Source organism: Malus sylvestris, chromosome 2 (genome assembly GCF_916048215.2).
Source record: "Malus sylvestris chromosome 2, drMalSylv7.2, whole genome shotgun sequence".
Classification (NCBI taxonomy): domain Eukaryota; kingdom Viridiplantae; phylum Streptophyta; class Magnoliopsida; order Rosales; family Rosaceae; genus Malus; species Malus sylvestris.
The window spans coordinates 30,452,634-30,478,692 of record NC_062261.1 but is presented as its reverse complement, the minus strand read 5'-3'; the positions used below and the strand labels follow the sequence as shown (position 1 = coordinate 30,478,692).

Here is a 26,059-nt window from a genome sequence, read left to right as displayed (position 1 = left end):
GCCGGTGACAGTGGGTGATATTCAAGACAATGAATTGAACCCAAGATGTTCTAACGCGGAGCTAACGTGTTCATTGTCAGCTAGGTGATAGTCAAATGGTTAAGAAAGTGCAGTAATGTATTATTAATTAAATTCTTTCCTTAAAGTGATTTAGTGAATAACTGTTGTCTGTAATTGTTTGGGTTGGATTCATCTAAGAACAACTTGTGTTGGTGCGTATACATATACATATGTTACTCTAATTCAGCAATTGCTTCTAATTGTATGAGGCTTTTAGGGTTGCTTGCATCATCAAGTTTTCTCCTCCTAACATTCGAACCACCGTTTTCATGGACCGCCGATCCACCGAGTGTCACTGGCTGAACCAGAGCCCTAAACTAGCAAGTTGCTTTGGAATCTTACCATAACATTCTTCCTCAATACGGATCTGTTGGTCATTTCCTTCCTCTAGAAGATTATAAATCCATTTTGGATAGTAGATTTCATTTGTCGTGTCCTCTGGTTGAACCAATATTCTTTTTTTCTCCTACCATTTCAAGCAGCAGCATTTAAGACATCTGCCTTGTAAGACACATTTCCGAAATTCCTGGAAAACACTTTAGGTGCTTTAGGGATAGTTTGGGAGTGAGGTGCTTAAAAAAAAACACCCATGAAAAAAAGCTGTCAGGGTTTTAGGTGTTTGGTAAACTGAAAAAAAAATGGCTTATTTTGGAAGCTGCTGTGAGAATAAGCTGAAATCAAAGGAAAAAGCTGAAGCTGCTATTTGCAGCTTTGGAAAACTGGCTTTTTTTCATAGCACACAGAGCTACAGTGCTCCTTTAATGAAAAGACTCACTATCAGACTGCTTTTTTTTTCCAAAACCACTTTTACAAAAAAGTTTACCAAACACTCTGCTGATTTTTTTCACAGCCGCTTATTTTCACAGCACACCCGCTTATTCTCACATCAGCTTTTTTTTTCAAAGCACAGCAATACCAAACCAGCCCTTAGTCACATGGTCCCCCTTGCTTTAGTCACACTGATTGATCCTTGGAACATAACTTGGCCAGACCAAAATCAGAGATTTTTGGCGTGATTTTTTGGTCGAGCAAAACATTATGGGGTTTGATATCGAAATGGAGGATTTGTAGATCACATCCCTGGTTCCTTTGGCTATGCTGATAGCAATATCTTGCAACTTATGCCAACCAAGGAAAGAAATCTATCTACTGATGAAATATAATCCTGGAGTGAACCAAAGGGAAAGAACTCATAAACCAGAGCTCATCTAAATCCATCAGCACAAAAACCAACCAAGTGAACCAAATTGACATGGTGAATATGACCCATTGTTCCCCACTTCATTTACAAGCTCTTCCCCGTCACCCTTGGAAATGTTAAGTACTTTCATGGCAACAAAGCATTCAGAAAAAAGCTTTCCTTTAAAAACAGTTCCGTATGCTCCTTGGCCCAACTTGTACTTGAATTGATTTGTAAACCTCTTAATATCTGCATGGGAATATATGCTTGGCTTAAGATCTTTGTAGTCCGCTGAAAACTTATCAAATTTCATTCGATTCTCTTTTTACTTTTGTCAGTGCTATAAGCGTGATATGCCGCAATGACCAGCAGTTACAGAACAAATGAATCCAGGGTTGCTCCTGCAAATAGATAGATATTATCCATGAGTGTAAACATTTATTCTCAAGTGTCCTTTGGACATGAAACAAAGCTAAACACCAGTCCTACACAACTCACCCTTGCAAACGTCTTTGTTTTGCCTGCAAAAGACAGTTGCAAAAATTAGACTGTCATTTCTCGAAATTAATCAATATCGTTACCACAAATATAAGCCGTTAATTACATGAAAGCGAAAAAATCACAGCATGTAGCAGAGTATACCGATCATCATCATTAAAAACATCATGAGCTGAATGGATTCGAAATAAGATTTAGACGTGTTATCCTTACTTGGTTTCCTCCTGTCAACAAGTTCAATTTCGCTCTTGGTGTCATTGTTCTTCAATCTACACCTCTTGCCCTTTGCTTCACATTTGATTCAATTTGGTTTAGACCATTTGAAATGCATTTGAAATGCAGTGTTTTAATTTCATTTCCCACCCAACCACCAAATGGAACTGATGAAACACCATACGCCTTTGTACAAGATTGCAGGGCAGGGAAGCTTTCAAATAATTGAAAGAACGAAGAAACGCCATAAATTCTGTTGCCAGGGACACTGAGGCAAGGGGACTTGCTATATATAGAGGGAAGGAGAGAGGGTGGGATAAGTCCATGAAATCCATGGAATCAGTGAGGAAGGCTTAAAGAGTTGGTTGGATTGTGTGATTCGGTCAGGGGAAATTACTAGGAGAGAAATAGAAAAGGAAGAATGGGTATTTGGTGGATGGTTACAGAGACAGAATAGGTGAGGGTTTATGTATTTTTTATTCCTGCCCTAGAAAATTATAGTCTCACAATTGCCTCTAACCATTCATCTGAGGGGCAACCTGTTCCCCTTGAAGATGAATTGTTATCCAAAGAGCTACCTGTTGAACCGTCAGTCGGGAAAGAAGATCTACATGACGACCAGCTTATTCGTCAGTTAAAACACTCACATCTTCGCTCCAAATGTTTGCCCAACGATTGATGTCTTAACCTACGAACTCTAGCCATCCTGTAAATTTATTCAATCAACCCAGTTTGTTGACTGATTTTGCCCTACTAAACTTATATTATGTCGGTTAAAAAAGGTGAAACCGACGAAATCTTCTGTCGCGCAATAGTTGACAGGGCAAGCCATAAATTCTAGTAGTGCAAGCATAGCATCTGCTGGAATAAGTAGTTCTTAGATGAATCCAAGAACTAAAGGATTTAGTCTTATAATTTTAGATGTATACTAGCAAGTGTACCCGCCCGTTGCTGCGGGGCTTGAAACATTGTTGAAGATGTAGAAAGTTTTGAAAAATATATATGCTAAAGAGTGGTGTTTATATACATATATTACATCCATATGTTTACGAAGTGCTATTTACATTCATACATTACATGACAAAAGTTGGAGATGTTGTTATGCCATCCTCAAAGATTGTTTTCAAAAGTTATGAGTCTATCTCATGGAGTATTTTATGTTTACAACTATACAAAGTTAAAAAAATTCAGTTTTATTCCACTAAAGGCATCCAAAATACGACAATGCTGAACTGAAAATCAAAAGAAGAAGGAATTAAAAACCTAATTTGATCACTCATGAATTGAATAACCCTAAACTGCATACGAATTGAACTAAATGAAAATGTAAATATGGAAGGGAAATTTGTCATAATTTCATTATGCAAGATTTCACTATGCTAGATTTCATTTTAGGCACCAAAACAAATTCATAAAATTAAAGTTGGGGTTTCCATATTCTCTATTGGGTATCGAAAGTCGTGAAAAGCTTGGAAATAACCAATCAAGTGCTTACCTGCAGATCAAGTGTTCTGTTTTCATCCTGCAAAAAACTCAAATTCCAGAAACAACGAAAATGCAAACTTCATATGGAAATTGAAGGTTTACCTACTGATCAAGTGTTCTGTTTTCATTCTACAACTTGGTTACCTAAAAAACAAAAAAAAAAAAAAATAGATCCATTAACAATATAGAAACCAAATACATAGTGAACACTCTATACCTCACATGTACAGACCAAATATGGAAGTCAAAATAGACACTCAAAACTGATACAAAAATACTACATAAATTTTTTTCAACCCTATATGTCTTAAAATAAAATTAAAGGGGTCATATTGCAGAACAAAAGTATACCACCTACAACAAGCTTCAACTCTGTCTCCAATGGAGCAATGATGGACTCAACAGATAGCATTTCATCGTCTTTATGTGCAGCGTGAACTCTTCAAAGTGTGACTTCTGCTGCAATATTTTGATATAAAACAAAACCCCCATAATCAGATTAATTAGGGTTTTTTCTTCATAGTTTCATGTACTTCAAAAGATATATGATGTAAATTATACTTGAGTATTATCACTGTATAAAAAAAAAAACTAAACGGATATACCACATTTAATCTTAAGTATGCTAATTACCAAAATACTTTAAATGGTTCTTCAAATTATCATTGTTTACATCAAGAAATCATTGAAACATTGTTGAAGATGTAGAAAGTTTTGAAAAATATACATGCTAAAGACTGTTTATATACATATATTACATCCATATGTTTACGAAGTGCTATTTACATTCATACATTACATGACAAAAGTTGGAGATGTTGTTATGCCATCCTCAAGGATTGTTTTCAAAAGCTATGAGTCTATCTGATGGAGTATTTTATGTTTACAACTATACAAAGTTAAGAAATTCAGTTTTATTCCACTAAAGGCATCCAAATCCATAACTCTGTTACTGGCACCTTTTTCATTTTCTACGACAATGTTGAACTGTAAATCAAAAGAAGAAGGAATTAAAAACATAATTTGATCAGTCATGAATTGACTAACCCTAAATTGCATACGAATTGAATTAAATGAAAATCTAAAGATGAAGGGAAATTTGTCATAATTTCATTATGCAAGATTTCACTATGCTAGATTTCATTTTAGGCACCAAAACCAATTCATAAAATTAAAGTTGGGGTTTCCATATTCTCTATTAGGTATCAAAAGTCGTGAAAAGCTCGGAAATAACCAAAGTACACACCGAAGAAAAACATAAGCAATAAACCATTTCCAACTCCTCAAGTCATTCATCAAACATAGTAATACAATCATCGAGACACACTCAATCATTTATCCTAAACCTAAATAAGAATAATTAGGTTTAGGATTAATACCCAAACAGTCAAGCCTTCACTTCTACTTGTTTTGGTCCTTGCTGCAAAAATGCAGGCCTGTCGTTATGCTCCTCTGGATATGGCGTCAAAAAGTATTTTTCCTGCCTACCCTCAACATCCTAATACATGGATAATGCAGCTTGGTTAACAACTCTCCTCCTATGCTTCTTCAAAGCTCAAAACTTTCACACTCAATGGATCAAATAAGCCTTGTTTTTAATACCCTTTTGGAGTTTGATCTTTAAGTCAGTTAAATTTTTTATTTATTTTGTCTGATTTGAATTTGTGGGTTTTATCTCCCAATCTCAAAAGCTTATAGTTTTATATATTAACAATCCACACAAAAATAAATATCACTCGTATGATAATCATTTTCTAATCCCCATAAATAAACAACTCAATATCTTCTTCCAATCCCAATTCTTCTATCATATAATTGCCATTAATAATCCCATATGTGAAATCGTAATCTATGTGATAGAATTGAGAAATAATAAAAACTCAAATTCCAGAAACAACGAACATGCAAACTTCATATGGAAATTGAAGGTTTACCTGCAGATCAAGTGTTCTGCTGTCATCCTGCAACTTGGTTACCTTAATAAATAATAATAAAAAAAAAAGATCCAGTAACAATATAGACACCAAATACATGGCTAGTTGTATCCGAAAAGTAGCAAAAGAGGTATTAGGAGAGTCCAAGGGCTTTGCCTCACACCAAAAGGAATCTTGGTGGTGGAATGAGGAGGTACAAACAAAGGTGAAGGCTAAGAAGGAATGTTGTAAAGCCTTATACAAGGATAGGACCGATGAAAATGGTGAAAGGTATAGAAAAGCGAAGCAAGAGGCGAAGAAAGCTGTGAGAGAAGCTAAGTTAGCGGCTTATGACGACATGTATAAGCGACTAGATACCAAAGAAGGAGAGTTGGATATCTATAAACTAGCTAGAGCAAGGGAAAAGAAGACAAGGGACCTAAACCAAGTGAGGTGCATCAAGGATGAGGATGGAAAAGTTCTTGCTACAGAGAACGCGGTTAAAGACAGATGGAAAGGTTATTTTCATAATCTTTTCAATGAAGGACATGAAAGAAGTGCTTCTTTAGGGGAGTTGAGTAACTCAGAAGAGTGTCGAAACTACTCTTTTTATCGTAGAATCCGGAAGGAAGAAGTGGTTGTAGCTTTGAAGAAGATGAAGCATAGAAAAGCAGTAGGCCCAGACGATATACCAATCGAAGTGTGGAAAGTTTTGGGAGAGACAGGTATAACATGGCTCACTGACCTTTTCAATAGGATTTTGAAAACGAAGAAGATGCCAAATGAGTGGCGAACGAGCACTTTGGTGCCTATCTACAAGAATAAGGGCGATGTACAAAATTACATGAACTATAGGGGTATTAAGCTAATGAGTCATACAATGAAGCTTTGGGAGAGAGTCATTGAGCATAGATTGAGGCAAGAGACACGGGTTTCGGACAACCAATTCGGGTTCATGCCAGGGCGCTCAACCATGGAGGCAATCTATCTCTTACGAAGATTGATGGAAAGATATAGAGATGGGAAAAAGGATTTACACATGGTCTTTATAGATTTGGAAAAAGCGTATGATAGGGTCCCAAGAGACATTCTTTGGAGGATTTTAGAGAAGAAAGAAGTACGAGTAGCATATATCCAAGCTATACAGGATATGTATGAAGGAGCAAAGACTGCCGTAAGAACTCATGAAGGACAAACCGAAAGCTTCCCCATAACTGTAGGATTACATCAAGGCTCATCCTTAAGTCCTTACCTTTTTGCGTTGGTAATGGATGAGTTAACAGGACATATTCAAGGTGATATTCCTTGGTGTATGCTTTTCGCAGACGATATAGTGTTGATAGATGAAACTCAGGAAGGGGTAAATGCAAAGCTTAACCTTTGGAAAGAAGTGTTGGAATCTAAAGGTCTTCGCCTAAGCCGATCAAAGACAGAATATATGGAGTGCAAGTTCAGTGCAAATGGAGGCCAAAACGAGTTAGGGGTGAGGATCGGAGATCAAGAAATACCAAAGAGCGACCGTTTTCGTTACCTAGGATCTATCTTGCAAAAGAACGGAGAATTAGATGGAGATCTCAACCATAGAATACAAGCTGGATGGATGAAGTGGAAGAGTGCATCCGGCGTGTTGTGTGACCGCCGTATGCCACTGAAGCTCAAGGGAAAATTTTATAGGACGGCAATAAGGTCGGCGATGCTGTATGGCACAGAATGTTGGGCGGTGAAGCACCAACACGTACACAAAATGGGTGTAGCGGAGATGAGGATGCTTCGTTGGATGTGTGGGCACACGAGAAAGGATAAGATTAGGAATGAGGATATCCGGGGTAAAGTAGGAGTAGCCGAAATTGAAGGAAAAATGAAAGAAAATCGGTTACGGTGGTTTGGACATGTGCAAAGAAGGCCTACTGACGCTCCGATTAGAAGATGCGACTATGGGACAGAGGTTCAGGGCCGAAGGGCTAGAGGAAGACCTAGGAAAACTTTGGAAGAGACCCTAAGAAAAGACTTAGAGTACTTGGATCTAACGGAGGACATGACACAGGACAGAACACAATGGCGTTCTAAGATTCATATAGCTGATCCCACTCAGTGACTTGGATTTTCCAAGTCTCCAACCGAGAAGTTTTCCTCACTCGGGAAATTAAGGGAACACTACCTCAACCTACATGCTCCACTCACAAAGCTTCAACATACAAGCTTCAACAAAAGAAAATTCAAAGAACTTAGCGAAGAAGGCTTTGGTGTATTTAACACAATACGTTGAAATGAAGGAAAGCTTATTTATTGATATCCCCGATAAGTTACAAATATGTACATATACTTGAGTCAAAATAAACAAACAAGAGGGAGCCTTCACAAAGGTTGCTTAGGAGAAGTCTCAGCAGTCGGTAGAGCCCCAGAAAGAGAAGGCACCGGAGGGGGATCATTCTGAGCCTCAGTACTGGACAGAACCCTAGAAGGAGGAGGCATCAGAGGTTGATCATTTGGAGCTTCATTACGCGGTACAGCCCCAGAAGACGAAGGCCATAAATGCCTTTGGAACAAACCCACAAATCTCTGATGATCAAGTAAAACCTGACCATCAGATTCCTTCATCTGGTCAAGCTTCCTCTTCATGTTTGTAGCATAGTCATGTGCGAGCCGGTGCAACTGTTTATTCTCATGCTTGAGCCCTCTAATCTCCTGTTTGAGACTCATCACTTCAGCCGCCAATGATTCAACTTGGCGGGTTCGAGCAAATAGGCGTTGGGCCATATTAGACACAGAACCTGCACACTGAACACTAAGAGCCAGAGAATCCTTAACAGCCAACTCATCAGACCGTTTGGAAAGTAGTCTGTTATCTTTGGGAGTGAGAAGGTTCCTGGCCACTACCGCAGCGATCATATCATTCTTCATCACGGAATCCCCAACGGTAAGAGGACCAGTAGGGGAGACGAAGGATGGGCGCCATATGTTGTCTGGAGAAGGCGGGGCTGCCTCTTCAACAAGTTTCAAGTCAAAACGACTGTCGGAGGGGCCAGACATTTTCAAAGGTGTTGAAGAGAGAAGAGGTCGGACAAATCAAGATCTTAGAAGTGCAAGAATGGAGCTTCTACTGGTGGATATTCAAGTGTGCTTTGGAACTTAATGTCAGCCCCTATAAAAATCTGCATTCGATGAAGCTTCAGAAATCGAAGAGGCGCCTGCTCAGAAATCGAAGAGGCGTTTGCTTTCTCAAAAGTTGGGCTGCTCAGAGACCACGAGGGTCGATCTCAGAAATCGAAGAGGCGTGTGCTTTCTCAAAAGCTGGGCTGCTCAAAGACCACGAAGGCCGATCTCAGAAATCGAAGAGGCTTGCTTTCTCAAAAGCTGGGCTGCTCAGAGACCACGAGGGCCGATCTCAGAAATCGAAGAGGCACCTACTTTTCCAGCCCTGTCAGCACCTGTCACACGCACACTCAGCTTTGCGGAAATTATGGGCATTCTGTCGAAGATTTCTGGCGAAGTAGAAAGCACATGAATCGTACTGTTCAATCACCCACTTCCCACACGCAACAGTAGCTCATGGGTACCACATATAACTTTGCCAAAGTTCTCTGCCAAAGTTGAGACGCGTGAAGCTTGCAGCTCCCACTATATCGCTCTGACCAAGAAGGGTAAAAGATTAGCAAAGAAACAACACTAACAAAGTTTAGACACATAAATTTTGAAGGTCTAGCTACCATATTATTACCCACAAGGGTAAAGGAACAGTACCACTGCTGGATAATTGGAAAGTCCCGATGTGTCAACCTCTGTGCTTCGTGGCAAGGTAGACTAGCAAACATGCCCAACCTTTACTCACATTCGAGAAAACACTCCCAACAAGATTGCTTGCTCCAAAATCGAAGAGGCACCGCCCTCCGAATCTCGAGAGCCAGACTCCCAACATGATTACTTTCTCAAAAATCGAAGAGAGGGTAAAGGAACAGTACCATGGCTGGATAATTGGAAAGTCCCTGTGTGTCAACCTCTGTGCTTCGTGGCAAGGTAGACTAGCAAACATGCCCAACCTTTACTCACATTCGAGAAAACACTCCCAACAAGATTGCTTGCTCCAAAATCGAAGAGGCACCGCCCTCCGAATCTCGAGAGCCAGACTCCTAACATGATTACTTTCTCAAAAATCGAAGAGAGGGTAAAGGAACAGTACCACTGCTAGATAATTGGAAAGTCCCTGTGTGTCAACCTCTGTGCTTCGTGGCAAGGTAGACTAGCAAACATGCCCAACCTTTACTCACATTCGAGAAAACATTCCCAACAAGATTGCTTGCTCCAAAATCGAAGAGGCACCGCCCTCCGAATCTCGAGAGCCAGACTCCCAACATGATTACTTTCTCAAAAATCGAAGACACCGCTCTCCGAATCTCGAGAGCCAGACCCCCAGTAGGATTACTTTCTCAAAAATCGAAGAGGCATCGTTCTCCGAATCTCGAGAGCCAGATCCCCGACAGGATTGCTTGTTCGAAAACCGAAGAGGCACCACTTTCCCAACTTCAAGAGCTGGATCTCCTTGGATAAAGCTTGTCTGTAATCTTCACACGCAACATCAGCTTTCCAGATACCACAGACCACTTTTTCAAAGTGCTCTGACAGAGTTAAAACTTGTGAAGCTGGCAGCTCCCACTACCGTGCTATGACCAAGCAGGGTAAAGGAATAGCATTATTACTTGATGTTAGGGAGACTCCTATATATGTCGACCTCCATCCCCAACGGACAAGCAGACCTGCAAAAATGCTCAACCATTCCTCTTATCTGAGAGGGCACTCCCAACGAAGCCTTTCGAAATATTCAGATTTGTTTCCCCCCGATAATACCTCTGTAAACAAGCTATACTAGAGCAAGAATATCTCATATCATCAGGGTTAAAAGCAAGAGTATCTCATATCATGCTTTTTCCCTGTCTTTTCCTTTGGCCTTGTTCTTACCTGCAAGACAAGGAGAAAGAGAGCAATCAGTCAGCACTTGGAATCAAGCTTCCAGCCAGGAACTGACTGCCTGGAACCCCTTACCTGATTACTTACCTGGCATTGCTCTCGAGTACTCATCTTCAACATCTTATGCTTCCAGGGAAGATCCCGCATCTGCCTGAGGAACAGATAGGGCAAGTGAGAAGGATACAAGGAAGCATGTGGAGACAAGCGTAACAGCACACGTGCCGATACATCCATTACCCTGTCAAAAGCAAAAGTATCCCATATCAGCAGGGTCGAACGTACTCTAGATTTGATGGACTTGTTTTGACCCTCAAATTCTTCAGTCGGCCTTATCTCTGGAGGAAACCAGAAAACCCTCCAGCCCAGTTCAAGAATAAGCATGTGGAAAGTTACTTCTTCAAAAGCAAAAGTATCCCATATCATCTCTTCTCATTTTTCTTCTCTTTATCCTTCATGCTGCCTGCAAGATAGGGAGAATGTGAACAATCAGCCGGAGCTCTGATTGCTTACCTTGTCTGTCACCTCTTTCAGCAGATCCCCTAGCTCGGCGACTTGGGGGACTCCTACTACATGGTTTGTATCGCGCTTGACCAAGCCTGAAACTACAAGTAAGCTTCAAGTGACATTGATACATTACCTTGTGCATCTCCACCAGTTACAGATACCACCCCTGGATGGAGGAAGAGTACTTCCAGAGAAGATGCCACATCTACCTATGAGACAGATAAGGAAAGTCAAGACGATACCACACTCCAGTACTTAGAAGTTTCGTGGTTACGAGATCATTCTCCCACAATATTTCCTAATGTCATTTGTACTAAATCATTCACTTGTACTCACTAAAGGAGAGCTTGAACCTATGTACTTGTGTAAACCTTTCACAATTAATGAGAACTCCTCTATTATGTGGACGTAGCCAATCTGGGTGAACCACGTACATCTTGTGTTTGCTTTCCTATCTCTATCCATTTATATACTTATCCACACTAATGACCGGAGCAATCTAGCGAAGATCACAAAAAGTGACCTTTTTCGCTACCTAGGATCTATCTTGCAAGAGAACGGAGAATTAGATGGAGATCTCAACCATAGAATACAAGCTGGATGGATGAAGTGTAAGAGTGCATCCGGCGTGTTGTGTGACCGTCGTAGGCCACTGAAGCTCAAGGGAAAATTTTATAGGACGGCAATAAGGCCAGCGATGTTGTATGGCACAGAATGTTGGGCGGTGAAGCATCAACACGTACACAAAATGGATGTAGCGGAGATGAGGATGCTTCGTGGGATGTATGGGCACACGAGAAAGGATAAGATTGGGAATGAGGATATCCGAGGTAAAGTAGGAGTAGCCAAAATTGAAGGAAATATGAGAGAAAATCGGTTCCGGTGGTTTGGACATGTGCAAAGAAGGCCTACTAACGCTCCGGTTCGAAAATGTGACTACGGGACAGAGGTTCAGGGCCGAAGGGGTAGAGGAAGACCTAGGAAAACTTTGGAAGAGACCCTAAGAAAAGAGTTGAGTACTTGGATCTAACGGAGGACATGACATAAAACCGAGCGCAATGGCGTTCTAGGATTCATATAGCCGACCCCACTTAGTGGGAAAAGGCTTTGTTGTTGTTGTTGTAACAATATAGACACCAAATACATATTGAACACTATACCTCTTACATGTACAGACGATGTATGGAAGCCAAAATAGACACTCAAAACTGATACAAAAATACTACATAAATTTTTGTAGTATTTTTGTATCAGTTTTAAAATAAAATTAAAGGGATCATATTGCATAACAAATGTATAACTCCTGCAGCAAGCTTCAGCTCTGTCTCCAATGGAGCAATGATAGACTCAACGGGTAGCATTTCATCATCTTTCTGTGCAGCATGAACTCTTCAAAGTGTGACTTCTGTTGCAATATATTGATATAAAACAAAACCCCCATAATCAGATTAATTCGGGTTTGACGACCAAGCAGAGGCCAAATCAATTTTGTTGACGATCGTGGCAAGAACCTTGGGAGTAAGGGAACTCGTAATCCAAGATAGGATCATCTGGTCAGTCTGGATCCATTCATTATATAATGGATTGACTTTGTCGGTGAATTTACCATTGTCATCAAGAAGAAAGGCAGATGGGCATTGAGTTTCGCCAGTAACATAAGAGAGTAAGTTGCGGCTGCGCAGCAAGAGAAGAAACTGAGCATGCCAGAGAGGGTAGTTGTTGCGGTCGAGCTTGATCGTAAGAAAATTTGTGACGGAGGGAGTTGCGGAGGAGGAAGAAGATGCCATAGTTTAGGATCTGCAGAAGAGAAAAAAATTATAATAGGAACCGTTGTCGTTAGACGCTGGCTCGTGATACCATGAAAGATAGTAAATATGATTTGCAGAATCTCAACTCTTAATTAGAGTGAGTGATGTTCATTGATATTTATAGGAGTACTATACAAACACACGTAGAACTAGGATTACAATCTAAACAGGACGTGGACTAAATATAAGTTAAGTCAGGATATAAGTTAAGTCAGGATGAAACTTGTTATGCAGTAGGCATGTTGTCTGAGGATTCCATGTTGGAATTGGATTGTGATTGTGCAGTAGCAAACAGAGATGGAATGGGATTTGGTTTATCATTTTCTTCATAGTTTCATGTACTTCAAAAGATATATGATGTAAATTATACTTAAGTATTATCACTGTATAAAAAAAAAAATACTAAACGGATATATCACATTTAAGTTTAAGTATGCTGATTACCAATATACTTTAAATGGTTCCTCAAGTTATAATTGTTTACATCAAGAAATTAATGATATACCCTCTGTTTCTATAATATATGTATCTTTGATTATAAAATCAATAGAACTTTTTACTATTGATCTTAGCATAATAGAACAGATAAGAGCTAATGAGATCGAGCTAAGCTACTTCACCTCTTCCATAAGACTACGTCTCCACCCAAGCCTAGACATCCCGACATTGCCAATATAGGTGTGTCGTCCTACCTGCAAGATTTACACAGAAATGAAAATTTGAAAGAGGTTTAAGCATGAACAGATTGTAAAACCGCAAAACTTAATAGCACCAAATTGTGTTGCAAGCAAGCACCAACCCTCATGAATAAAAAGTGGGTACACAAAATTGGCAGGAGATGAACTTGTTTCATGAAACGCAGCTCTGAGCGACGGCAATCTTCGGTTCTAGCGAGGAAATGTTACATGATCTCAAATCACCTCCAATTGGTAATTATGTAAAGAAATAGTTACACGAAAAATCACATATATATATTTTTGAACCCAATCTACCAATTCAGTGCAACAAAAGCAAGAGGTGAGTTGGGAAAAAGCATACCTTCACAAAGCTAAAAGCTTTTGATACTCCACGACTTTCTTCTTCTTCTTCTTCTTCTTCCTTCTGAACATCTTCTGATTCAGGGATGGCAGCTCTGCAGCCTATTTCAGTAACCCCAAATCAGTTTAAATTTTTTTAAGGTTTAAATACAAAATTGGGCATAATAAAAACTAAACCAAAAAGTCTTAATTGCTTAACCAAGTGAGAGAGGATTTTGGAAAACAGCGCCAGGCGGCTGCGGCGTCCACAGTAGGCTTATTGGCTTTCTTGGCATCAACCCCAATCTTATCAAAGCAGAGACTCCCATTGGGCCGCATAATCTAAACGAAATCCTACAATAATCTCACTATCACATAAAAATTAAAAATTAAACAACTAAATTTGCCCCAAAATATTGTTTATACTTGTCATGCATATATATAGTATTGATTACCCAGAAAAAAAATGGAAAATTCCACAACCCAGTAACCAAAATTGGAATAATAATACAAAAGTTTTACCAATTGTAGAAAGATAGAGGAGATGTTGAGCATGAACATTAGATTAGAGCCTTAAGAGTCTTAATTTAATAAGAGGAGTCTTAATTCAATATTGAATAAGAATATTAATTTAATAAAAGTTAATACTCAATCAACCAAGTTCCCCATTTCAAACTACCCATCAAATATTTAACAGCAATACAAGCAATAACAAACAAAAAATTTAAACTACTCCAAAAACTAAAACCCTTTTAATTTTCCATGTGTATTCAATGATTTGCTTCCTGTAAAAATAGGAAATAAGGAATAATTATTTGGAGATGGAATCTCATATAGAGCTAGCAGAGGAAGCAAAGAAGATATGCAAAAGCAAATTAAGAGATCATTATATTACAAAAGCTATAGAAGCAAATTAAGAGATCATCATATTTGGAGACAGAGACACATATAAAGCTGCAAAAACAAATTATTATTGCTAACAAAAACTGACCTAATTAATTGGATATCCTGGCAAGTACTGATCAAATGTTTTATTACAAAAAAGAGGTAACTGAGAAACCCCACACCTGAGAACTGAATTTAGAAGCTGGACTATGCTGTTGAAGTGAAGCAAGAAGTAACTGCTCCATTTCAAAGGCCGCAAATCAGAGTTTGCAGCTGTCCTGATTAATGCCATTTTAAATTTGACATTCGTCTTAATCTGTATCATGTGTTTATAGACGTTTAGTTATAATCATAAAACTCAAATTTTTGGTTCAGAAGTTCAATGATGGTTATATGATGTCTACGTTGAGGGTAACATGCAGAGAAATTTTGGGGATAATATTGTTCAAAAAATTATCAACAATGTAGATTCTCCAAGAAATTATATTCTAAGGCCTAAAATAAAGAGTTAGCCTTCATGAAGTGAAAGCAACACATATAAGTCTAATGCTCCAAACCAAAAAAGATACATTGTAAGGTCAACAATTACAACTTCACAGTTTGTCATGGTATTCTGATGTACAAATTAACTAACAAACCTTGAATTCCTCAAATGTTAGTTTCGGAATAATTTTTCAATCACCGCTACAATCAAAACCATAGCTATTGTCTGGAAATAATGCCTGTAGCAAATTGAAACCAGATCGTTATGTTAGACATTGAAATAAAGAACAAAGGTGATGATACTAATAAGACATAAATTACAATAGATGTTGTGTAGTTTAATATGTCAGCAACATGGATAGCTGGTAACCAAAGATAATTAACAGATAAGAATGTATCATTGTATAGTTATCTCTCCAGTATATGATTTCGCACCCTGAAGCTTATCTGTATCAATTTGTGTATAAAACACTTAGCCTAAATTTATACAGGAATGCATCAAATAATGACTAGTACTATCTAAGTGTTAATTCCATTGGGGATAGAATGGACGGAGGGGGTTCCAAGTTCTTCCTAAAACAAAAGGCTAATTCCATTAGCAATTCAGAGCCTTTGAAATATGCAAAAAAATGGAACCACCGTAAAGCTTTATTAACCTTGTACACCTATTGTGAATATATTATGTCAACGTGGTTTTTTTTTTTTTCCTCAAATCGCAATATTCTTTAAAAATCCTTTAAAAATACAGAGTCCAAGCTTTCAGCTTCCGTCAGGCTTTTATTCTGTCTGTTTTTTTTTCGCCGTCAATCAAGCAGACGGAGACGTTTTCCTATTGTTTTGGTGAACGAATACAAAAAAGTATAAGAGGAAGGGAATAGGGGAATTCGGCCAGCCATGAAGCTCCGCCAAGAAGAGCAGCCAACCTCCTCCGAGTCGAATCGGAAAATGACGTCATGGGCTGCCTTAGAGCGACTGCCCACGCGCTCGAGAGCAAGGAGAGGTATTCTACTCGCGGAAGAACAAGAACAAAACAGAGAGATTGATGTGAAGGAATTTGGACTGGTAGAAAGGAAAAACGTTTTGGAAAAAAAAAACCACAAACCCAGAAAAATAATGAAAAAAATTCTAATCCCCCTCCAACTCACGAACCCAGAAAATTAATGAAAATTTTTCTAATCGTTAAATTGGATTCCACAAAATCATGAATTTTTTTTCTAAGGTGTAATAGGTGTAGAAAGTACCTGTGGTGATGATGAATAGTTTCAGATCAACCTCGATGGCCGCTGTCGCCAGATTACCGTCGGAAAACTCGAAACCGAACCAAACTCCTAGGTTCTAGGGAGATGACGATGATGCAAAATGTGAAGGAGAGGAATTTCAATTGGAAAGATCGTGAGCAAAGTTGCTGCTGAAATTTGGGGAAGAGAGCTCCAGAAGGTTTTCAATTCGAATAGATGTCGATCAGGAAGGAAGAAATCACGGAGGAAGCAGAGATCGCGCAGCAGAGATGGAAGGGAGATCGCGAAGCTTTCTCAGTTTTAAGTTTCTCGTGGTTTCTGAAGAAGTCGAGAGTTTTCTACCGGACGGCAGGGCCAAAACCGTCGTTTTAGTATATACTGGGAATACCAACGCGATGTTGCGGGTGCGGGTTTAAAACTATACATACCTTGTAATTTGTTTAAGCTGGACATTGTTTTTTCATAAGACATCGCAAAAACCATGTTAGAACTTGTAATGAAACAATTTTTGAGTGAGATCGTATGAAAGGACGGAGTACAGAAAGCTTTTCATGTTCGATAATGGCAGTCATACATGTTGCAATGACGTTACATCACTTGGAAGATCACAAAGATTCAGTTTTCATACTATAGTAAACATAATTATCAGAATATTAACTAAGAAATTCTTACAAAGAAGACTAGAAACAAAGAAAAATAAAATTATTCATGTTGACTACAAAAGGCTTCAAAACTACGCACAGAAGCCCCAAAAAACGAAGAACAAATTGTCCTGAAACAATGCACACAGCCAAATCATCTAACCAAGCAACATATCTAAGGATATAAGATCACAAAGATTCAATTTTCATACTATAGAAAACACAACTCTCACAACATTAAATAAAAAATTCTTACAAAAAAGGTTAAAAAGAAAAAAACGAAATTATTTACCTTTAGTATAAACGGCTTGAAACCTAAACGGTTTCAAATCTACGCACAAAAGCCTCAAGAAACGAAGAACAAATTGTCTTGAAACAAAACACACAGCCAAATTATACAACCAAGCAACAGATCCAAGAATATAAACAAAAGTCAAACCTGTATATAACATTGGGTAAACAAAAGCCTTTTGATTTTGGGTACCTTTTTTAGCACCCAAATTTTGGTTAAGTTCACCTAACTAAAACATTTTGTCAAACTTCATAGTTTCCCCTCATTTTTAAGTTCGCCCAAATCCACACCAGCCTCCACCTACCAAAAGAAAGAGAAAATGAACAGACAAAAGCACTACCGCGCGCCAGACGAAACTACACCATCCTCATGTCCCTCCTTCATCAACAGAGTCGATGCCAGCTCTTTGTGTTGTTCGTTTTTTTGGTGAGTGGTGCTTGCTGCTTCGTGGGTTGGGTGAACTCAATTTTGAAGGCAAATTAAAAAGTTCGATGACAAAATTTTTTAGTTGAGTGAAACTAACTAAAATTTGGGTGTCAATAGAGGCACCCTTTGATTTTTTAAAATTTTGTTTTTCACTTTATGCACTTTTCAAACTCATTGTCGATTAATTATGTTGCAGTACGTGGATGGTTTATACTCATATGCATCGGTAAGAACTAATATGAGATTGTATTATCAGCATATGTAGATTTCCCATTCTCTCTTTAATTACATCAAAGACAAAGTAATTTGGAAAGAAAGGGAAGAAAAAGTAGTACGCAGTGGATCTAACATATTAATGTCAATGCAAGCAGGGTTATTTTTCCTAGCCAGATTTGTTTTTGGAGTTCTAGTTGTGACTGCATTTTTAATCTACACATGGCGCAAAAGACATTTATCACGGTATAGCACAATAGAAGATTTTTTGCAATGCAATAACGTCATGCCTATAAGGTACTTTTACTCGGACATCAAGAAAATGACTTGCAGGTTTAAGGACAAGTTGAGCGAAGGTGGCTTTGGCTCTGTATTTAAAGGAAAGTTACGCAATGGCCGATTTGTAGCAGTTAAAGTTTTGGGCAAGCCCAAAGCTGATGGCCAAGATTTCATTAGCGAAATAGCTACAATCGGAAGGATTCACCATGCCAATGTGGTGCAACTTGTTGGATATTGTGTCGAGGGATCAAAGCACACTCTAATATATGACTTCATGTCTAATGGCTCTCTTGATAAATACATTTATTCCAAAGAAGGAAGTCTTCCCTTAACTATCAAGACTATGTACAAGATTTCTCTTGGAGTGGCTCAATGGATCGAATATCTACATCAAGGTTGCAAAATGCAAATTCTACATTTCGACATCAAGCCTCATAACATCCTTCTTGATGAGAACTTTAAAGCAAAGGTTTCTGACTTTGGGCTTGCAAAATTGTATCCAGTAGATAATAACATTGTCTCTTTGACGGCAGCACGGGGTACAATGAGATATATTGCTCCTGAGTTGTTCTACAAAAATATTGGAGGTGTCTCATACAAGGCGATGTCTATAGTTTTGGAATGTTGTTGATGGAAATGGCAAGCATAAGGAAGAGTTTGAATGCAACGGTAGAGCATCCAAGCCAAATCTACTTCCCGTTGTGGGTATACGATCAGTATATTGTGGGAAATGACTTGGAAATAGACAATGTTACAGAGGAGGAAAAGAAAGTGATAAGAAAGATGGTTATAACCGCCTTGTGGTGTATTCAAATGAAACCAAGTGATCGCCCTTCGATGTCCAAAGTTGTCGAAATGCTTGGAGGAGATATTGAATGTCTACAAATGCCTCTCAGGCCTTCTGTATGCCCCCAAGAGACGGCTGTGATTGTGGGTGATATTCAAGACAATGGATTGAACCCAATATGTTCTAACGCATAGCTAACATGTTTATTGTCAGCTAGGTGACAATCAAATTGTTAAGAAAGTGCAATAATGTATTATTAATTAAATTCTTACTTTAAAGTGATTTTGTGAATAACTGTCTTCTGTAATTGTTTGGCTTGGATTTATCTAAGAAGGAATTGTGTTGGTGCGTATAACATATACATTACTTTAGCCTAAAGAAGATGGAGAAATTGTACTGTACAAATGACAGTGTTTTGATCTGGATTTCATTCTATTTATGGCCATGCCATTACCTTAAAAAAAATGGGCCCTTGCCCTTCGATTTCATTTTATTTACAACAATGCCTCTCTGCCGCTCATGTTGATGCACACGTGTTGATAATCGTGGAATGGGAAGGACGCATACCCCGCGAGAAGACAATGCCTTCTCAAACCCCACTTTCCTCGTCCGTCTTGCAAACCCCCCGCGATAATGATACAGACAATCTCGCGTCCATCGTATCCCTCATCTCGCCGCAGTCTCCTTTCTCTCGCTGATCGTTGGGTCAGTTCGGTCTGCAAGGACCACAATGAGCGGAGCTCCTTTGAAGTTCGAAAGCCCGATCCGAGATGCAATTTCTAGAGTCCGGTTCGCCCTGAAATCCGACAACGTCCTCATCTCCTCTCGTGACCTGTAACTGTTACTCCACTTTGGTTCTCAGCAATTTGGAGTTTGTAGCACTTTTGGCTTTTCAATCGTAAAAATTGATTCTTTAAATTCATTTTGCAGATCTTAAGATTGTACGACCCAGAAGCGACGGGCGGACCAAATGGATCCATGGATGGATGAAACTCTGAAGAAGACTCATGTCAGCCGCCAAGCTACCCGAAAAGTAAGGCTTCAAATTTCCGTTGTCTTGCATATCTGTGTGTGATTTTGATTTCTTTGGTTCTGGATGGATTTTGATTTCTTTGATTCTGGGTGGATTTTGATTTCTTTGATTTATGGGTTGGGCTAATTTATGTGCTTATTTATTTCTTTATGCAGATTTTGAAATCTTGGGTGAGTTTTTCAATGACTTGCACACCTCGATTCAGTTGTTGTGGTTGAGGGGATTGAAGTCCAGTTTCATCAACACTTAACGGATAGGTATTTTCTTTTGCTTGGTTGCTGAGAAAATGAAAGGCTTTTATGTAAATTGATCGTTTTTATCTAGATTTTTTGTATTAATTGGACGACAGTGATCCTGACATGGTAGATCCTCTTCTTGACGTTGCATGTTCCTCGGTTTGAATTGATTGAATGGCGAATGACTGAAATATATTGTCCCATCACCACGAAAAATGAGCTGTCCATTGCGAGCATAGTCCATGGAGGTAATCTCACTGTCAAACATTTTATGAATGACTCTCCCAGTGCTGAAATTGAAAACCTGAAATATAGATGTAGAAGTTCCACCAATCAAATACAATCAATTAAATTGATAATATCCTTGCAACCCTATAACATTATTGGAATAAAAAAATTTAAAAAAAAATTAGCTCCCTCATGCTTCAGAAAAAATATAAACTAAAATCAAAGTAGCAATAAAAAAAATATTGTGTGGGGATTTCTAATGAGATGTTGCATTGTGATTGTAATGCAATGCATGCGATAAATGGCGTATTGCTCATCTTATCAAGAGCAGTAAGATTTTTAGTTATAAAGTATGAATCCGTATTCATATTAATTTGAGATCCAAGATGTTTTTTAGACAAAAAGAAAGAGTTATAAAGTAAATATGACTGCAGGACCATTGGACCAGAGGAGTACTCATTGTTCTCTTTTTTGTTGTCTAATTCTTCTCTTTAAGGTATGATATGAAAATCTTATTTCAAAATTGTGTTTTTTTCCTTCAGAGAAAATTTGGGCTATAAGAGCTCAGTACAAAGCTTCCTGTAAGCATGGGAAAAAACCAAGGCACAGTTCCACGCGAGGTAGTTCAATCTTTCATTTTCGTCTGATTAGTACTTGCCCTCCAAGTATTAGATTTCTTGCAATTTTACTTTTACAGTGCTCTTATAGTTTGCCATTTTGTTTTGAGATGCTTTTAAATCTTGTTACATAACGGAGTTGTAGTTCATGTGTGTGAATTTTCGTTTCGGTGTGTTTGGGGTTCAGAAGTGAATGCATTACTCAGGGATGGTTGTCAGCTTATCCCACATATCTTTTACGTTTTCACTTTATTCATGTGCTGAATTATGGTTTCTCTCTAAATTGAAGAACTAAAAATGGCAAGCAAGCTAAAAAGCAATTAGATTATGAAATGGGTACTTTGGTTTCTCATCACTTCTTTGTTTTGTAATTTTCATTTATTCATGTTCTTTTGACAGCGTATTCAATTGTATTTTTGGTTTTCCCTGCTTCGTTTATTTTATGCTTGCGTGTTCTTTTGTATGCCTGATGTCTTTCTCTACAAGTTATGCATGAAGATTTGTTGTTGTTCTCAGCCAAGAGATAATTTCACGGAATATGTTTTTAAAGTCATACAAAATACTTCTTGAGGATAACTGGGTTTGTCGGGACCTGTTTTCACTACAAATATGTATCTATTATATAAAAGAAGAGAATGGCGAGTTGCCAAAATTTCATTCTTCATCTTGATTTATTTCACGATGCTTTTTCTTTCATTTTATTTGATTCTTTCATTAGCTTTGCTAATTGCTACCACTAAATTTGAAATTGAACATCAATTACATGCCAAATGGACTTTAGAGATCAAGTATGGAGTGGAATGAGAGGAGAAGTCGTCACTTTCTCTCAGGTCTCTCTGGACAAGGTTTCCCTTATTTTTTTGTAATTGTTTTTTTTAGTTTAATGAGATGGAATTAAATAGTTAAGTTACCATACTAATGAATGTATTTTATTGACTTTTTAATAATAAAAATGTGACAAAATGAACACCTTCTTTTTGTGTTTTTAATTTTTCTCACCTCTCCGAATTCAGTCCAAAGCCGCCGTGTCCAGCTCGCCCGGTTACCTTAACCGACACAAAAAGTGCAAGTGCCATAGACCCGCTCACATACACTCAGGAAATCACAACCACACGAAAAGCAGCTTCCCTTTTTTGGTGGTCGAAGAAAGCTGCTCCCTTTAAAACCCAGAAAAATCAAAACGACTGCATTTTCTCTCTCTTCTCATCACCATCACTTTTTGCGTCTAATTGGAGTAAGTGTTTCATGATGCAACTACTTTGTATCTTCATTTTTTTCCCCTGCATGTTTTTTTACGTTCTCAGCTTTTACACCACAACCATTGGATTTGTTATTTTGTTTTCTCTCTTTTTTTCTTTTGGTTTTGAACAATAAAGTCATCATCTTGCTTCCCCACTAACATTTGGCACGAGTAGGAATGGTTTCGGTGTGCTCAGTTTTGGCCTAAATGGTTATCGAACGAGCCTAAATGTTTGTTTCAATTCTCTGCCCCTGCTGTTGGTGGATTTCAAGTTATTTACAAAATTGCCACCTTTCGGTGAGGGTTTCAGGGATGGGAGGCCATGCCGCTCTGGGATAAAGATAGATGGACAGAGGGAGAGGGAGACAGAGCGACAGAGAGAAAGGGAGAGGGAGGAGTGGGGATCTCAATACCATTGCTGCAGATCCTCGATTTCATAAGTGGGAGAGGGGGTCCAGTCAAAGAAAAGTATGGATCGGGGCCGGGGTATGGGTTTGTCCCTTTGGGCTGTTTGCGACCTCTTTTAGGGGTGGTTTGGGAGTGAGGTGCTTAAAAAAAAAAAAGCACCCATGAATAAAAAGCTGTGAGGGTTTTAGGTGTTTGGTAAACTGAAAAAAATGGCTTATTTTGGAAGCTGCTGTGAGAATAAGCTGAAATCAAAGGAAAAAGCTGAAGCTGCTATTTGTAGCTTTGGAAAACTGGTTTTTTTTCAAAGCACAGATAGCTACAGTGCTCCTTTAATGAAAAGACCCACTATCAGATTGCTTTTTTTTTTTCCAAAAACACTTTTACAAAAAAGTTTACCAAACACTCAACTGATTTATTTCACAGCCGCTTATTCTTAGAGCACAACTGCTTATTCTCACAACAGTTTTTTTTCAAAGCACAGCAATACCAAACCAGCCCTTAGCGACTTACTCCGGCTTTTCGATGATGGAAACACTAAATCATTCACTCCTCAAGTATGTTACTTTTCAGTCATTGTTCTATTAATTCCAGTTCTCATTCTAATCTCTGTAAAGTTTGTGGCTTTGCTCAGGGTTTGAAGAGGAGAGAGAAAGTTATGCCTCATTACTTTATGTAGAAAATTACTTTATACATATGCAATTTACATGTCTTGAAGTAACTGCAGTATCCTTTGCTTCATAGACAATTTCTGAAATTCCTTTTCTTTTTCTCTCCTAATTTCAGTCAATGATGCTGACAGAAGATTACGGAGTAGAGTACCAGGATGAGGAGACTAGGAATGAGTTTTGGCTCTTAATAATTGCTGCTCTGTTGCTTGGAATTGTAAGTGCTTTCAGTTCGACTTCAACAATACTATATGTGCATCTTAAGTTATAGGAATATAATTTACATTTCAGAATTTAATTTATTTAAGTGTTATGCTAAAACACAAACAATGAGAGTTGGTGGTGGCCTGCACTTTGCAGCCACAACTAAGACCAAGGGGTTGATTTTTATTTTCCTTTCCTTACCAATTGGATAGAAGTGCAACCCACCAGATAAGTAGTTAATTAGTTATACTACTAAAGTTACATAATGCCACTTAGCAGCTGGAAATTAACGAACTAGATTTCTTAACATATTTTTACATTCCATGTTTTTTTGTATGACAACTTTTTAGGTGCTGCAGTTTTGTTCTGGTTTTTCATTGTTTCTGTGAATTTCAATTGTAGTAGGATTGAATCATTTAAATTGTGGGATTGTTTTGTTTGATGAGTTTCAATTGTGTTTTCATTTATATAGTACTAATGGATTTACTGTGTTGGCAATTTCAAGAATTTGAATCGTTGGAGGGGGAAGTTGGTTCCTAGGCATTTTGAGGTATATAATTATATACCCTATTTTTATTCAAAGCCTATTTTAAATGTATGATTGGTTTGTAAGAAATGAATGAAAAAGAGAGTTAGAATACCCTATTTTGGATTTCGAAAAAGAAAGTTAGAAATGTATAAGGATGTGCATTTTATTTACCCTGTTTTGGATCAGAGTGTGTTATTTGAAAAAGAGAGTTAGAGATGTATGATCAGTGTGTGTGTGTGTGTGAGTTGTTCATTGAGGTGGTTTTTGCCACTAGACTTGCATTATTGTTCAGGACTGACAACTGTGATAGTAGGGTGTAGCAGATTCTCTTATTTACGTCTAGATTTGAATAGTTTATTGTATCATATACGAAAAATGAAAAGGGAATATGAGATGATATTGAAGAAGGCCTTGCAAAGTATCTGCTTGATTCAAATACGGCAACCTCGGTTATTGTTTTGGTGAGGTGCTCTATTTGTGTGAAAATCTGTTGAGTCTTGAATATTTTAAACATTGTGTCAGCAACTTGAGACGATTGAAAGTAGTACATGTAGTGTTGATGCCTTTTACTTTGCACGCATATTTGTTCGTTGGAATTAAACTTGCAATGTATAGATTTATGCCTAGGAAAAGTCAGGGCCTTTGGAGCCTGATATTCTTCGTTAGAGTTTCTATTACAAAATTAGGGAGCTATCATGTCCATTTATGCTTCTATTTAGTAAGATTGAGGCGACAAAGATTTCTAAGTTGTTTTTGAGCTGCATTCATTTCTTGGAAGACCACATTAAGAAGCATTTTGTCAATTGATGCCTTATTAAAAAATTTCAATATTTAATCTTGCTTTTGTTTTAGTTTCGTATTAGCACATGGCGTAATTTGCTTCGCTTGGTGGTTATTTGATGTGCCGTCAAATCTGAGTATCTTTATTTGAAAATGATTCATAGCTGTTGAGGATTGTAGCAACGCTTTGTTTTGATTTGTAAACAAACAATATACTTTAACTTTGTCTTGGGTTATAGTATAACGTTTAACGATTGAATTTGTAAGACAGTTTAGCAATTTTTTCAGGAACTTACTATTCTTGCTAGGTACTCAAGTATTATGTTTCTACTTTTCTACTTTCCCTTTTCTGTGTTTTTCTTCTATGTAGTAGGTTGATTACTTGAAACTATGATATTGATGACACAATACAATCTATAAATAGATGTTTCTTATAGCATGCATATCCATATATAGCAAGCAAAATTTGACTTCAATGATTCTTACGTATTAAGACGTCTTTTTGGTTGCTTTATTGGAAGACTATTCATGCATGTTGCGACTAATACATTCAACGCTTGCAGCAAAGCGCGAGTGCATTTTCTAGTGTTACTCTAATTCAGCAATTGCTTCTAACTGTAGGAGGCAGTTGCGAAAATTAGATTGTCATTGTTTTGCCTGCAAAAGACAGTTGCGAAAATTAGACTGTCATTTCTCGAAATTAATCAAGATCGTTACCACAAATATAAGCCGCTAATTACATGAAAGCAGAAAAATCATAGCAAAATAGATGCGAAATAAGATTTAGATGCGTTATCCTTAATTGGTTTCCTCCTGTCAACAAATTCAATTTCGCTCTTGGTGTCATTGTTCTTCAATCTACACCTCTTACCCTCTGCTTCACATTCGATACAATTTGGTTTACTCCATTTTACATGAAGATTTTTAATTTCATTTCTTTTTCCAAAAGGAATGGGCAATGGAAAAAGGTAACATTTTATTTACCAAATTGCCACTTCTTTTTCCAATTATATTTTTGGGCCGGGGGTCTGGGGTAGGCCCTTTAGGCCATGTGTTTGTTTGGGTTGTGTACATTTGAGCTGTTAAATAACGGGTTTTAGTGTGAAAAGGACTTTATCACCCATTTTAATTTGAGATCTAAAGGCAGAGAAGTTGGGTGGGCATTATTGTCATTTTTGGTTGGGAGGGTGTGGCTATCGATGGAATTAAGGAAATTGGTTGGATTCCGTAAGGGAG

General features: G+C 38.0%; 3 protein-coding genes and 2 long non-coding RNA genes across 27 annotated transcripts in view; 2 read left to right on the top strand and 3 right to left on the bottom strand.

The window, feature by feature from the left end:
• Positions 1 to 26,059, top strand: part of LOC126612114 (rust resistance kinase Lr10-like) — a 67,367-nt gene that overhangs the window by 6,660 nt on the left and 34,648 nt on the right. For 2 of the 15 annotated variants that reach the window (XM_050280535.1, XM_050280522.1), the window contains exons 5-6: positions 17,801 to 17,830; positions 17,976 to 18,173. The exons of 9 other annotated variants lie outside the window; for them this stretch is intronic. In XM_050280535.1, the coding sequence (XP_050136492.1) occupies positions 17,801 to 17,830; positions 17,976 to 18,173 (228 nt within the window). The remainder of the gene's footprint in view (positions 1 to 17,800; positions 17,831 to 17,975; positions 18,174 to 26,059) is intronic. 4 more of the 15 variants (XM_050280505.1, XM_050280475.1, XM_050280530.1 and 1 more) reach the window with 2 other exon arrangements.
• On the bottom strand, positions 94 to 16,664 carry LOC126612334 (uncharacterized). 9 transcript variants are annotated; one of them, XR_007619016.1, is made up of 12 exons: positions 16,249 to 16,664; positions 15,163 to 15,246; positions 14,707 to 14,840; positions 13,860 to 14,007; positions 13,662 to 13,762; positions 13,423 to 13,510; positions 13,244 to 13,315; positions 4,816 to 4,934; positions 3,788 to 3,895; positions 3,447 to 3,580; positions 424 to 1,761; positions 94 to 377 (listed from the first exon to the last, which is right to left on the bottom strand). XR_007619016.1 is itself a non-coding variant. In XM_050280745.1 (8 exons), exons 3-7 carry the CDS (start codon positions 14,814 to 14,816, stop codon positions 4,824 to 4,826), a joined length of 528 nt encoding a protein of 175 aa, XP_050136702.1. In that variant the 5' UTR covers positions 14,817 to 14,840; positions 15,163 to 15,246; positions 16,249 to 16,664; the 3' UTR covers positions 4,138 to 4,423; positions 4,816 to 4,823. The 9 variants fall into 9 exon arrangements, 4 of the variants coding, with proteins under 4 accessions (XP_050136710.1, XP_050136702.1, XP_050136691.1 ...); XR_007619015.1 differs by lacking the exon at positions 94 to 377 and having other exon boundaries at positions 1,094 to 1,641; positions 1,739 to 1,761; XR_007619017.1 differs by lacking the exons at positions 94 to 377; positions 424 to 1,761 and adding an exon at positions 1,948 to 2,558.
• On the bottom strand, positions 1,948 to 25,718 carry LOC126612918 (uncharacterized). The gene is made up of 2 exons (XR_007619469.1): positions 25,688 to 25,718; positions 1,948 to 2,015 (listed from the first exon to the last, which is right to left on the bottom strand). It is a non-coding gene; the product is annotated as an uncharacterized LOC126612918 (long non-coding RNA).
• On the bottom strand, positions 7,290 to 11,322 carry LOC126612315 (uncharacterized). Its single transcript, XM_050280708.1, has 2 exons — positions 10,399 to 11,322; positions 7,290 to 10,302 (listed from the first exon to the last, which is right to left on the bottom strand). Exon 2 carries the CDS (start codon positions 8,377 to 8,379, stop codon positions 7,705 to 7,707), a length of 675 nt encoding a protein of 224 aa, XP_050136665.1. The 5' UTR covers positions 8,380 to 10,302; positions 10,399 to 11,322; the 3' UTR covers positions 7,290 to 7,704.
• Positions 23,125 to 23,838, top strand: LOC126613005 (uncharacterized). The gene is made up of 2 exons (XR_007619557.1): positions 23,125 to 23,199; positions 23,429 to 23,838. It is a non-coding gene; the product is annotated as an uncharacterized LOC126613005 (long non-coding RNA).

Bases quoted from the DNA above. Each gene is read 5' to 3' on its own strand.
- LOC126612315 (XM_050280708.1), bottom strand. From the start codon at position 8,379: ATGTCTGGCCCCTCCGACAGTCGTTTTGACTTGAAACTTGTTGAAGAG.
- LOC126612334 (XM_050280734.1), bottom strand. From the start codon at position 14,816: ATGGCATTAATCAGGACAGCTGCAAACTCTGATTTGCGGCCTTTGAAA. The intron at 13,763-13,859 runs GTTAAGCAATTA...TTACTGAAATAG, and splicing joins CCAAAATCCTCTCTCACTTG to GCTGCAGAGCTGCCATCCCT. The intron at 13,316-13,661 runs GTATGCTTTTTC...TAAATCTTGCAG, and splicing joins AAGCTTTTAGCTTTGTGAAG to GTAGGACGACACACCTATAT.